Source organism: Capra hircus, chromosome 6 (assembly GCF_001704415.2).
Source record: "Capra hircus breed San Clemente chromosome 6, ASM170441v1, whole genome shotgun sequence".
Lineage (NCBI taxonomy): Eukaryota > Metazoa > Chordata > Mammalia > Artiodactyla > Bovidae > Capra > Capra hircus.
The window spans coordinates 117359164-117371802 of NC_030813.1; the positions used below are offsets into that span (position 1 = coordinate 117359164).

General features: G+C 66.4%; 1 protein-coding gene across 1 annotated transcript in view; it reads left to right on the forward strand.

Annotated features, from left to right (window-relative positions):
- Positions 474 to 12639, forward strand: part of CPLX1 (complexin 1) — a gene marked incomplete at its 5' end in the record, with an annotated part of 45779 nt that continues 33613 nt past the window's right edge. The window contains 2 exon segments of the mRNA XM_018049885.1: positions 474 to 490; positions 1737 to 1841. Of these exon segments, the coding sequence (XP_017905374.1) occupies positions 1811 to 1841 (31 nt within the window).

Sequence of the window (12639 nt, forward strand, 5' to 3'; positions counted from 1 at the left end):
CTGGCGACCCGCCCGCGCGCCAGGCGCTCCGCACGGGCGGAAGCGGATGAGAGCGCGGGTCCCTGGCTCGGGCTGGGTGGGGGGCGGCCCCCGCCCGGGCCCACGCAGACGGGATCGGACGGAGGCGGCTGCGGGCGGCGTCTGCGGCTCTGCCCTAAGCGGGGGGCCGGGGTGGTGCGCCGGGCTGCGAGCTCGCTCCCAGGGACGCCCCCCAGCCCGGCCCGGCCCAGGAGCAGGCTTGGGGGGGGCGCGGCCCTGCTCCTCCCCGCTCCCCCCCGGGCGCCCGCCCGGCCGCCGCGGCCCCGCCCTCGTCGTCACGCTAGGACGCGGGCGGGGGGCGGGGAGCGCCTCCGTGTGACGCTCCCTCCTCGCCGTGCCCTTCAGCTGTCGCCGCAGTTCCCGGGGCGCCACATGGACCCGGCCGGCCCGAGCGCACTCTGCCGCTGACCGCCCGCGCCCCCGCCCGCCGCCCCGGCCGCGGCCCAGGAAGGTAACCGGCCCCCTCCGCGACACCGATGCCCCCTCCCCTGCCCGGGCTGGGCGCGCACTCGCCCCCGATGCCCTCTCCTCGCCCGCGATGCCCCCTCCCGGGCCCCGCCGGGCGCTGTCCGCCGGAGCGGTGCTGAAGCGGCCCCGCGGTCCCGGCCAGCGCCCTCCCTCTTCCTTGCTGCTTCTCCGAGTCTCCTGCCCCTCGCGTCCCCCCTTCCCCTGCTTCGTCCTCCGTCTCTTTCTTTCTCTCTCCTGGCGCGCTCCCGCCTGAGGGCCGCTTGGCAGAGCGGGCAACTAGCCCGCCCGCAAAGCCGAGGGGTGCGGCAGTGGGAGGCTTGGGGGAGTTCCAGCAGCACCCTGGCCGCTCTGTGGCCTTGAGACTCCTTCCTCTGGGAGCCGGGGAGAAGTTTGGAAGAAGATCTGCTTTGCGGCAAAGGTGCCCCTGCGCGCCAGTGCCTTGTGGGCAGGCGAGGGCATTCCTTCCCCAACCCGCACAAACACAGGTCTCCTTCATCTGGGAAGAAAACAATTTACACCCATAAAACAGAGGATCTCCAGGGACCCGGGTTTCTCTGCCAGGAGAGACTTCACAGGAGGTGGGGGGTGGGCACTTCAGTTACTGATCTTACAAGAAGCCCCTCCCCACTAGACCTGCAGCTGACCTGCCCTGGAGAGGCCCACCGGCACACACAGGGCTGCAGCGGTCACTCCCCGTTCCATTTGTTCCCTGAAGGCTGGATTCCCTGCCCCCCCCGCCCCCGTCTCTGGGCGAGTGGCAGTGACTGCCGGCCTCTCCCCGGGTGGAACCTGGTCTCCCAAGTTTCATCAGACCCAAGGCGCTCCCCCCAGGTGCCACCCACACTAACCTTTCCAGTCCTTAGATAGATCCCTGCCCCTGTGGGCCAGGGATCCAGCAAGTAGTCACTAAGCCAGTCACCTCCAAACGCCCCTGGGGCTGCCCTCGCTTCACCCAGGCCACCTCCTTCGAGCTTCACCCTCCCCTCCCCTGCAGTAGCAGCCAAAAGCCACCTTCACAGACCCCAGGAGCTTGATGAGACCACGTCACAGGGACCCTCCCAGACCCTCCCAGGCGCCTGTCCCATGCTGAGGTCTGGCCCCCAGGTGTGCAGGGACCGTGAATGATGCTGTCTCAGACCCCAGATCCGCTTCTCGGGGAAGTTGATCAGGAGTGCGGAACGTGTCCTCCCCAGCCCCGTCGGGTGACCTGTGACCACGTCCTCCCCCAGGCAGAGGACTCCTGGCCACACTCGCATGTGAGCTCGACCCTCCGAGGAGCTGCTGAGGACGCAGAACCGTCGGCATGGAGTTCGTGATGAAACAGGCCCTGGGAGGTAGGGCGAGGGGACCCCTGCATCCCGTGCAGCCGCTGTCGCACAGGGTCGCCCTCAGACCGCCGCACAGCCCGCAAGCACAGCTGCAGGCTCCTCCGGACCACAGGCAGCACCCCGAGTCACCGTGGTTGGCTTTGGGTGGGGAAGGGTGCATGCCACGTGCTGCGGTTGGGTGGAGCCCACCCAAGGGGCACTGGGGAAGTCTCACTGGTCAGATCTGGGGGCCCCACGGGGACTTTGCCTCTGGCGAGCAGGGGTGCAGGAGGCCACAGGCTGGCCACGGCAGCCAGAGAAGGGGTAAGGGACGGAGCTGGGCCTGGGGCAGCCAGCAAGGGCTTCAAGGCATCACCAGGGAAGGGCCAGGAGCATGCACAGGGCCCAGGGCTGGCTGGGCACAGGGGGTCAGGGCCGGCTGGGCACAGGGGGTCAGGGCCAGCTGGGCACAGGGGGTCAGGGTCAGCTGGGCACAGGGGTGAGGACTGGCTGGGCACAGGGGGTCAGGGCCAGCTGGGCACAGGGGTCAGGGTCAGCTGGGCTTAGGGTCAGGGGCAGCTGGGCATAGGGAGTCAAGGTCGGCTGGGCACAGGGGGCCAGGGTCGGCTGGGCACAGGGGGCCAGGGCTGGTTGGGCACAGGGGGTCAGGACCGGCTGGGCACAGGGGGTCAGGGCCAGCTGGGCATAGGGTCAGGGCCAACTGGGCACAGGGATCAGGGCCGGCTGGGCACAGGGGTCATCGTCAGCTTGGCTTAGGGAGTCAGGGCTGGCTGAGCACAGGGGGCCAGGGCCGGCTGGGCACAGGGGTCAGGGTCAGCTGGGCACAGGGGTCAGGGGTCAGGGTCAGCTGGGCACAGGGGTCAGGGGGTCAGGGCCAGCTGGGCACGGGGGTCAGGGCCAGCTGGGCACAGGGGTCAGGACCGGCTAGGCACAGGGGTCAGGGTCAGCTGGGCATAGTGTCAGGGCCGGCTGGACACAGGGGTTAAGGGCCAGCTGGGCACAGGGGGCCAGGGCCGGCTGGGCACAGGGGGCCAGGGCCGGCTGGGCACAGGGGTTCAGGGTCGGCTTGGCATAGGGAGTCAGGGCTGGCTGGGCACAGCGGGCCAGGGCTGGCTGGGCACAGGGGGCCAGGGCTGGCTGGGCACAGGGGACCAGGGCCGGCTGGGCACAGGGGTTCAGGGTCGGCTTGGCATAGGGAGTCAGGGCCGGCTGGGCACAGGGGGCCAGGGCTGGCTGGGCACAGGGTTCAGGGCCAGCTTGGCGCAAGGATAAGGGAAAAGGCTCTGAATAGCTCATGGGCACCCACAGCCGCAGTGCTCTCCCATGTGTGTGTTGGGGGAAGGAGCCCCCGCTGACTGTTTTGAAAGGAGCCCTGTGGCTTGGCTCAAGGCTGCCACCACAGCCAGGAGAGGCAGGTGGCACCTCACAGTGAGCTGAGCCCCTGGCCCAGGAGGTGGGCAGGGCTGTGGACTTCAGTCCACACTGACAGAGATGTGTCCTGACATAGCGGTCTGGTCAGCCTGGCCCCGGGGCCAGCCCTGTGCACCCAGCTCCCCGGTGGGTGCCAGCCGCGAGAGCCCTCGTGACGGGCGCCGGCCGACTCTGCGGTCCGAGGCGTCTTCCTGTGCGTCAGCCCCACCTTGGGCCACGGTGGCCTCCGTGGGCCCCACCCTGACCTGATGCCTTTCACAGCCGGGTGTGGGTCATGTGCTGCAGGGCAAGCCCACCTCTTGGCAGGGGTGACAGGCCTCTTTTCACCAGAGGCAGGGTGCCACGGGGCTTGGCACTAGGAGCTAGGGGCAGGATGGAGGCCCTAGGGCCCCCGTGCCCCGGACCGGGGCCCCACAGTGGGCCACGTCTCCCCCGGACTCAAGAGGAAAGCTGTCTGGGTATGGCCCGGGGCCACATTTCCAGGCTCTGCGGTCATGGATGGGCTGCAGGTTGAGTCTAATTATAACGATTACGTCACGGGACGTGATCCAGGCGCAGGCGGCTCTCTGCTCCCCCCAGCCAGCCCCTGGCTGCTACAGATAATTAATTAGGCGGCTAATTCAGGCCCTGAGGTGGGCTTGGAAGAATACCGAAATGTTTGATTGGCTGTCTGCATGGCTGAAATTAGCTGGGTAATTGCCAGCCTGGATTGTCTTTGTTCCGTGGCCGCCCGAAGTTCCTCCTGTCACAGTGACAGGGCGGGCTCACCCCCGACGAGGGGCCGGGGAGCTGGGGGGCGCCCCAGCCTGGCGTTACCCCGCCCCCAGCCCATTTGCGCCCCAGGGCTGCTCCGGGAGAGACCTTGTCTTCCGTTTCCTGTGCCTTCCCTCCCCTGGCGGGCAGCATCCCGTTCTCTCAGGGTGAGTGTGGGTGAGAGGCAGACAGACAAAGCACGTGCCTGGGCTGAGGTGGAGCCTTGGGGAAGCGGGGCTGGGGGCAGGCTGATGAGGCCCCAGCGCAGGTGCTGGAGGGCAGGCAGGGGCGGAGCAAGGGGGTCAGGGGGTCAGAGGCTCAGAGCGGAGACGGGGTGGCTGAGACGGAGCCTGGGAGACCCGAGGAACCGGGGCAGGAAGTGCAAGAGCAGGCCAGGCAGACAGAGGGACAGACAGAGCCAGACAGGGCGAGACTGAGAGACAGACGGACGTAGACAGAGACAGACAGACGTAGAGAGACAGACAGACAGAGAGAGAGAGACAGACAGGGAGAGACAGAGAGAGACTGACATAGACAGGGAGAGAGAGACAGACAGGGAGAGACAGAGAGAGACTGACATAGACAGAGACAGACAGACGTAGAGAGACAGACAGACAGAGAGAGAGAGACAGACAGGGAGAGACAGAGAGAGACTGACATAGACAGGGAGACAGGCAGGCGTGGGTGGACGGCCAGAGAAGCAGAGAGGCCCGCAGACACAGGGGCAATCAGAAAGAGATTGAGAAATTGAGTCGGGGCCAAAGCAGAGGCCTGTGCACACGCGCGCCCTCAGAGAACGGCTCACAGGCTGGAGGGAGCCCTCGGCGGGCCTTGCTCGCCGCGCTGGGGACAAGACTCTGTGCAGCCTAATTAAGCCAGGCCGTCTGCCTGGCCGTGCCGCAGTCAAGCTCTTTGTTGGGCAGAGGTTTCTGGGTAACTGTCTGGCAGGGCCAGCAGCGGCAGGACTCAGGGGCCCAGCGTCGGACAGACAGGCAGACAGACGGGGCGCCCCCGGTGCCTCGGACACATGGCTGTGCCTGCCCAGCCTTGTCCACTCTGGGGCTCTTGGGAGGAGCCAGCCCGGGACCTGCTGGGCGGCAGACAGGTGCATGCCTTCCACACTTCTGCCTCCTGTCCTGCCCCACCAGCCTGCCCCACCTGTCTGCCCCCACCAGCCTGCGCCCCCCCACCTGTCTGCCCCCCACCAGCCTGCGCCCACCTGTCTGCCCCCACCAGCCTGTCCCCACCTGCCCGGCCCCCACCAGCCTGTCCCCACCTGCCCGGCCCCCACCTGTCTGCCCCCACCAGCCTGCGCCCACCTGTCTGCCCCCACCAGCCTGTCCCCACCTGCCCGGCCCCCCCGCGCCCCACCAGCCTGCCCCACCTGCCCGGCCCCCACCTGTCTGCCCCCACCAGCCTGCGCCCACCTGTCTGCCCCCACCAGCCTGTCCGCCCCACCTGTCTGCCCCCACCAGCCTGTCCCCACCTGCCCGGCCCCCACCTGTCTGGCCCCACCCATCTCCCCCGATGCATGCCCCACCCTCCAGCCCTCCTGAGCACTGTGTTTAGGGGAGAACTGACGTGTCTGGGGTGCACATGCCTCTCACTCCCTCAGTTGTCTGGTCTTGACCCCACCAGCAGCCTCTGCCCTGTCCATCCTGCTCACCTGCACATCCTGGGCACCTCTGCGAGGTACGGCAGGGCCTGCTCAGGGAGGGCCAGTTCATACTTGGCAGGCCCTGAAACCCCAGGCGAGCCCAGGCGCCCCCCCATGACTCTGTGGATGCCCACCCTGTGCCCGGCATGGGCCTCTGTGGATGCCTGCCCACCCTGTGCCCACCCTATGCCCACCCTGTGCCCACCCTATGCCCATCCTGTAGCTTTGTGGATGCCCGCCCTGTGCCTGCCCTGTGCCTTCCCTGTGCCTGGCGTTGGCCTCTCTGGATGCCTGCCCTCTCTGTGCCCACCCTGTGCCTGTCCTGTAGCTCTGTGGATGCCCGCCCTGTGCCCGACGTGGACCTCTGTGGATGCCCGCCTTGTGCCTGCCCTGTGCCTGGCATTGGCCTCTCTGGATGCCTGCCTCCCTGTGCCCACCCTATGCCCATCCTGTAGCTCTGTGGATGCCCACACTGTGCCTGGCATGGGCCTCTGTGGATGCCTGCCCGCCCTGTGCCCACCCTTTGCACATCCTGTAGCTCTGTGGATGCCCACACTGTGCCTGGCATGGGCCTCTGTGGATGCCTGCCCGCCCTGTGCCCACCCTTTGCACATCCTGTAGCTCTGTGGATGCCCACACTGTGCCTGGCATGGGCCTCTGTGGATGCCTGCCCGCCCTGTGCCCACCCTTTGCACATCCTGTAGCTCTGTGGATGCCTGCCCTGTGCTTGCCCCGTGCCTGCCCTGTGCCTGGCATTGGCCTCTCTGGATGCCTGCCCTCTCTGTGCCCACCCTGTGCCTGTCCTGTAGCTCTGTGGATGCCCGCCCTGTGCCCGACGTGGACCTCTGTGGATGCCCGCCCTGTGCCTGCCCTGTGCCCAGCGTTGGCCTGTCTGGATGCCTGCCCTCCCTGTGCCCACCCTATGCCCATCCTGTAGCTCTGTGGATGCCCACCCTGTGGCCATCCCGTAGCTCTGGATGCCTGCCCTGTGCCTGGCGTGGGCCTCTGGATGCCCGTCCCATGCCCGGCATAGCCTCTGGCTCTGAGCCGTGGTCCCGCAGCCTTGTTGAGGGCGCTCCTCCACCGGGCTGCCTGGTGGACTCCAAGCCCACCTGTCTGGGAACCGCAGGTCACCTGGGAGCTGGGCGCGGGCCTGGGAGCCCCTGTTCAGGGGAGGGGGAATGGGGGTGTCCATGAGGAGCTGTCATGTCGAGTGGGGACAGGGCTGCCCTGGGCAGGCGGGCGGCGAGGGGAGGCCCACAGGGCGGCAGGGGGAGCGTGGAGGCTGCCCACAGGCCCTCCCGCCCCGCTGGTCCCAGCAGGCCTGTGGCCCCGAACAGCGGCTCCACGCAGCTTCTGGGTTCCGGGTGTTTCTCTGGTGGCAGGAGGGCAGCCGTGGGCTGTGGAGGAAGGGATGTGGGCCCCGGGCTCCCCCTGAGGTGGCAGCGTGGCCCTGGCGTGGACCCTGGAGGCCCCGGCTCCCTGCAGCCTGCGTGAGACCCGGCGGGCCGGGAGCCTCTGCTCTTAGGGCCGGGCTAGAAAACGTGGCCCCCGCCCTCGATGCTGTCAATGTCGCCCTGAGGCCAGGGGCCCGGGGCTGCAGCGGGCACGTGGGGCCGGCTGGGGACCACGCTCTTGGGGCCCAATAGTCGAGGAAGGTGCGAGCTGTTGGCAAACTTGTTCTCACCAGGAGAGCGTCCGGGAGAGCGTCATTGGGCCCTCCCGAGATCCCTCGAGACGCTGCCAGACTTCAGTGAGCCAACGCTCCTTCCCCGAGAGAAGAGAACACTGACGGGGGTCGTGTGGCGGCTGGGAGCCCGGCTGCGTCTGCCCGGGCCAGGGACTCGGGGTCCTCAAGGGTGTAACTTGAAGAAGCTGATTTCCCCCAGGGCCAGGCGGTGGTGAGCGCACCGGAGCCCCACGGACGTGTCGGAGGAGAGGTGGGCGCCGTCGGGTTGGCGTGCCCGCTGCAGGCACTCTTTGTGCTGTGTTGGGGGCACACGGCTATTTTGCCCCGAGTGACCCGGTCTTCTCCTGCTCGGTGTGGTGTGTTCTGTGTCTGAAATGTGTTCGGTTCTCAGAGCATTGCGGGGCCGGGGAGCGTTTCACGGAGGAGGGGATGTGTGAAGGGGGCTCCAAGGAGGAGCTGACAGCCTGGAATGCCGCACGTGCAAAGGCCCAGGGGCTTGGGCGCTGGCACAGGCTTGGAAGGCAGCCCAGAGCCGAAGCCTGAGGGGTCTTCCTCCCCAAGATCAGGCCTGCCCTGGCCACGTCCTGGGGCTTGGCTGGTGTGGACGGTGTCCTCTGGTGAGTCAGCCCTGGGCCCGTCCTACAGGCAGGGAGTCTGGGCTGAGAGGCCATCCTCTCTTGAGGGGCAGGAGATCAGGGGGCCTGTGCCCCGTGCATGGAAGGGATGAGGGAATGGACAGCCACTGTCCTGAGGCCTGCACGTCTGCGTGTGTGTGGGCGCCAGGGGCACCGCGTTACTGAGACCTCTGTGGAGGGAGGACCCTAGGGAGGGACTCCCTGGACAGAGCCTGGGCCCGGGGCTGCCACACCTTGAGGGTGTGGGCTGGGCACTGCTGGCCGGGGCGCCTTGGGGGTCTTATAGGGCCCAGGCCCCAGATGTGTAGGGGCCACGGGTTCCAGGTCCAGGAGAAGGGGGCAGCCCATCTCAGGGCTCACAGGAGGCAGAGCTCCCCTCTGTGGGCCAAGCGCCCTGGGCAGGGAGCCCCTCAGCCAGCACTCCCCCAGGTGCTTGCCTTGCAGCAGCCAGACCCCGCACCACACTGCCCCCGGCTCCACACCAAGGATGAGGCCAGGCATCCCCCTCCTGTCCAGACCCAGGGCCTGAGGGCAGGGCTGCTCCCGCGGGCTCCCCTGCTGCCTCCGTCTGTTTGGGGGTTCACTCTATCAGGGGCCTCCCACATTCCAGGGGCTGCTCTGCGGGACGTTGGCCAGGGCCGGCTGGGTCCTGTGGCCTCTGGGAGGATGAGCATCACAGGCTGAGCTGGACTGCAGGGGATGGAACAGACTGGGCTGGGGACTCTAGAATTCTGCACTGGGGAGACTACTTCTGACTCAGATTTCAGAGGGCCAGACTGTTTCCGCATGTGATGCGGTGTCGGGAAGTAGCTCAGCTGCTCAGCAGACCATCAGGGACCTGGCTCCCGCTTTTGCTGTGCTCTGTGCCCCTAGTGGAGTGGTCAGCTCGCTTCTCGCAGTCGCAGAGTGGCTGCTGCTGCCCCAGCGTCCCATGCACCGTGAGGAGGGGAAGAAGGGAGCAGCACCTTGTTTGCTTGGCAAGGACGTCTGTGAAATCTCGTGGAGGTTTCCGCTGTGCGTCATAGGCAAGAAGGTCTGGGAAGGTGAGGGCCGAGCAAGCCCATCACCAGCCTGGGAGCTCTCGACTTCCAGGAGCAGGGCCCCCGGACCACACACTCCCAGAGCGCGGAGGCGCCTCCTTCCCTGGAGAGCTGGGCTCCTCCCCTGCAGGCAGGCAACAAATACTAGCTGATAAAATACCAGTTTTCACTCAGAGTGGGCTCCCAGGTGCCATGTTGGACTGAAGAAGCGCTAGCTCACCTCGTGGGGCTCGGCAGAGGCACCTCTTACTCCTCATCTCTTAGAGGCTAAAAGGACACTTCAGAGAAGCTGTCTTTCCTCCCGAAGCCCTGGACAGCCCTTCCCTAGGAGAGGCCCTCCTGTCGGTGAAGCCGACACTCAGTCAGAGATGCTTTAGCCCCAACCGGGGAATAAACTGCCCGCAATGCACTTCAGCCCTCAGGTCGCTTAGTTTTCGTCTTGTTGGTCGGCGAGCGGTTCCGCTTGAGGTTAAGGTGCTTGTGTGAATGGCTCCGCGTGGCGGGCTCTCGTAACCCGTGCTGACGGCCAGCCTGCGGGGCTGGGTCTGCCTCTCTGTGCGTTTTCACCTCTCACAGAGCAGGGACTTGGCAAAACCCTGAGTCAGCGTCATGTCTTGGTAAAGCCCGCTGCAGGCGAGTCTCAGAGTCCTTGGCCTCCTGAACCCAAGCTGGGGTCAGCAGAGGTCAGGGAGGGGGCTCCTGGAAGCTCCGAGTAGCCCCTGTGGGGCTGCGGCCCCACGTTGGGGCAAGCTGGTCCCCCGAGACCCCTGCCACTGGCTGCTGAGAGTTCCGATCCCTCTGGGGGCAGGTGGGGCCTCTCCAGCCCCTCCTCCGGGCCCACCTGTGCTCACACTCTGCACAAGCCCATTTTCCGGCGTCACCCCACTTTTCTCCTGTTCTGACGGGGGGTGGGGGGGCAGGGGGGGCTCCTCTCAGCCCTGCGACGGTCAGGCAGGACCTCCAGCTGCTCTCGGGGGCACAGCCTGGCAGGGCCAGGGGAGCCCCCATCTCACCCTGTAGGCCCCTTTGGTCCCGTGGACTAGCCCACCAGCTGTGGTGTCTGGGCAGGGCGGATGTCTTCCCTGAGGGCCAGTGGAAGGCTGAGTGTGCTGGGCTGAGTGTTGGAATCTGGGTGCTGGTGCAGACTGAACTCGGGAGGCCGAGGACTCCTGGGGCCGGGCGGCTGGTGGCACGGCCTGGGAGCATCTGCTGGTGTGATGGCTGCCCCTGGCATCCCCGGGGCCGCTGGGGCCGCGTCCCAGGGGAAACGCCAGGCCCGCGTGCTCAGCTCTGCTTCCTGAGCTGGGAGCAGGGCAGGCACCCCGGCCACCGCAGCCTCAGGCCTCTGCCTGTCCTCTGGCCCCCGCCTCCCAGGCTGCGTGGGAAGACTGTGGTCGAGGGGCCTCTGGGGAGAGGAGGTGCCTGGGCTGTGGCAGGAGGGGCAGGGGGAATGGGGACCCCGACACAGGGAAAGGCCTGGGCTGTGGCAGGAGGGGCAGGGGGAATGGGGACCCCGACACAGGGAAAGGCCTGGGCTGTGGCAGGAGGGGCAGGGGGAATGGGGACCCCGACACAGGGAAAGGCCTGGGCTGTGGCAGGAGGGGCAGGGGGAATGGGGACCCCCAACACAGGGAAAGAGCTCTGTCCTTGGGCCCTCGAGGGTCCCTGGGCAGCAGGACCCCGCTGCACGTCGCACCCTTCAGAAGGCGGCCTCTGCAGTGGGGCGCCCCCTGCCCCGCCCCGGAGCGGACACAGCGGGCCACCCTGCTCCCAGCAGCAGCGGCTCCCCAGCCCCCGTCCCTCCAGCTGTGTCGGGCTGTGTGGAGGGTTGGAAGGAGCCTCTGCTCCGCCTCAGGACAGGAGTTTCGGGCTGGGGCGGGCTGGGGCGGGCTGGGGCGGGCAGGCCCCTCTCCTGGGCCCTGGGCTGCTGCCCCCGCTGCAGACGGGCCCTGGCGAGCACAGGGGGCTGGGGGCCAGCCGTCTGTCCCCGGCTGGGCTCTGTCCACGGGTGGCCTCATCTCGCCTCTGTCTCGGGGAACCCTCTCCTGAAACCAAGGCCAGAGGTTCCGCCTGGTGCCTGGCACTGCAGACAGGGACAATGGTGGCCCGTGACCCCTCCCCGATGGGTGTGGAGCACCTGCCCGGTGCCCCCGGCCAGCCAGCGAGGGAGGCAAGGCCACGGAAGCAAGGGAGCACTGAGCTCTCCAGGAGATGAAGGCAGGGCAGGCCAGGCCTGACTCAGCTGGTTAAAACTGGGCACAGGGACCTCCCAAGAGACCCTCCATGCAGCCAGCCCCTGGCCAGGCCCTCGGCCAGCTTCAGGAGAGGCCTCAGACCCGGGGCAGAGCACAGCTGTCAGCAGGGTGACAGGCCCAGGCCCGGGGCAGAGCACGGCCCTCAGCAGGGTGACAGGCCCCAGGCTTTGAGTCTTCCCTCCCGAGGGCGTGGGCGCCCCAGCTGGGCCGTGACCTCAGGCGGGGTGGTCTCAGCCTGCAGCAGGGCACAGGCGAGGACGGGGTGGGCAGCCGCCTCTCCCGCCTCTGGGTTGTCCCGGCGGGGCCAGTGGGCATGTGGGATGCTGGGCCCGGGGCAACGGACAGCAGATGGCGGCCTGAGGCGGGTGTGGCTGCCTCCCCCACACGTAGGGCTGGAGGTGCCGCCGGGGACCACAGGCCAAGCCCCTCCACTGGGCAGCGGGGTGGGCATCTGCGAGGGGCTTCACTGCATGCTTTGTGAGAACGTTCACCGCTTAACGTGTCTCATCACAGGTACCGTCTGCTCTGGCCTGTGTTCTCCTCACTTTAACCTGTCTACATGCGTTCTTGCTACGGCACTTATTTAACCCTAGCGCACGGACTCGATTCTCTTTTAAAAATCTTCTGCAGTGTTTTGGAACCCATGTGCCCTTTGGAAACACCATTCAGGATCTAGTTGTTGTCGTCAGGAGCAAAGCTGCGTGTCTCCAGATCTGGCCAAGCAAGTTCTGTCTGGCACCCCCACACACCCACCTTCGGGTCTGTGGTTTCGATCTGGAGGACTGGTATTACTGTCGATGTTTTCTTAATCTATAAAAATATTTTATCTTTGCCTTCAATTTGATAAGAGGTATTTGTCCACATTTATTTTTTAGCATGAAAGTGGACCTTTGTTCCTCACGTGAAAATTACAGGTGTTCATTGTAGGGAACTGAAATAATACAGAAAAGCAAGAAGAGGTGATACGGAAAACTGAGATGCCCCATCGCCTTCAAACTCACCCATTAGAATCACTCATTGCTTCCCTGAAATGATAGTATTTGAAAGCATTTTTTCAGGGAGAAATGAGTCCCTCCAGACCCAGCTCTGATTGTAAAAGGCTGCGCAGCTCTCAATGCTGCCATTCGTTTGAGCTAGCTTGGGGGCCGCCCGGCTGCCCCCACCGGGGGGAGGGGAGTGAGCCTCCCCTGGCAGCTGCCGCTCCTTGACATCAGCCCCCTGAGCAGTGCAGGTTTCAGAGGGGCCTCCATCTGCCGTGAAGACAGACTGAGGAGAAACTCGTCCTGCGGGTGACGTGCAGACTTGACTCCAGTTTCCGGAACAGTTGTGCATTGTTGCCCTCC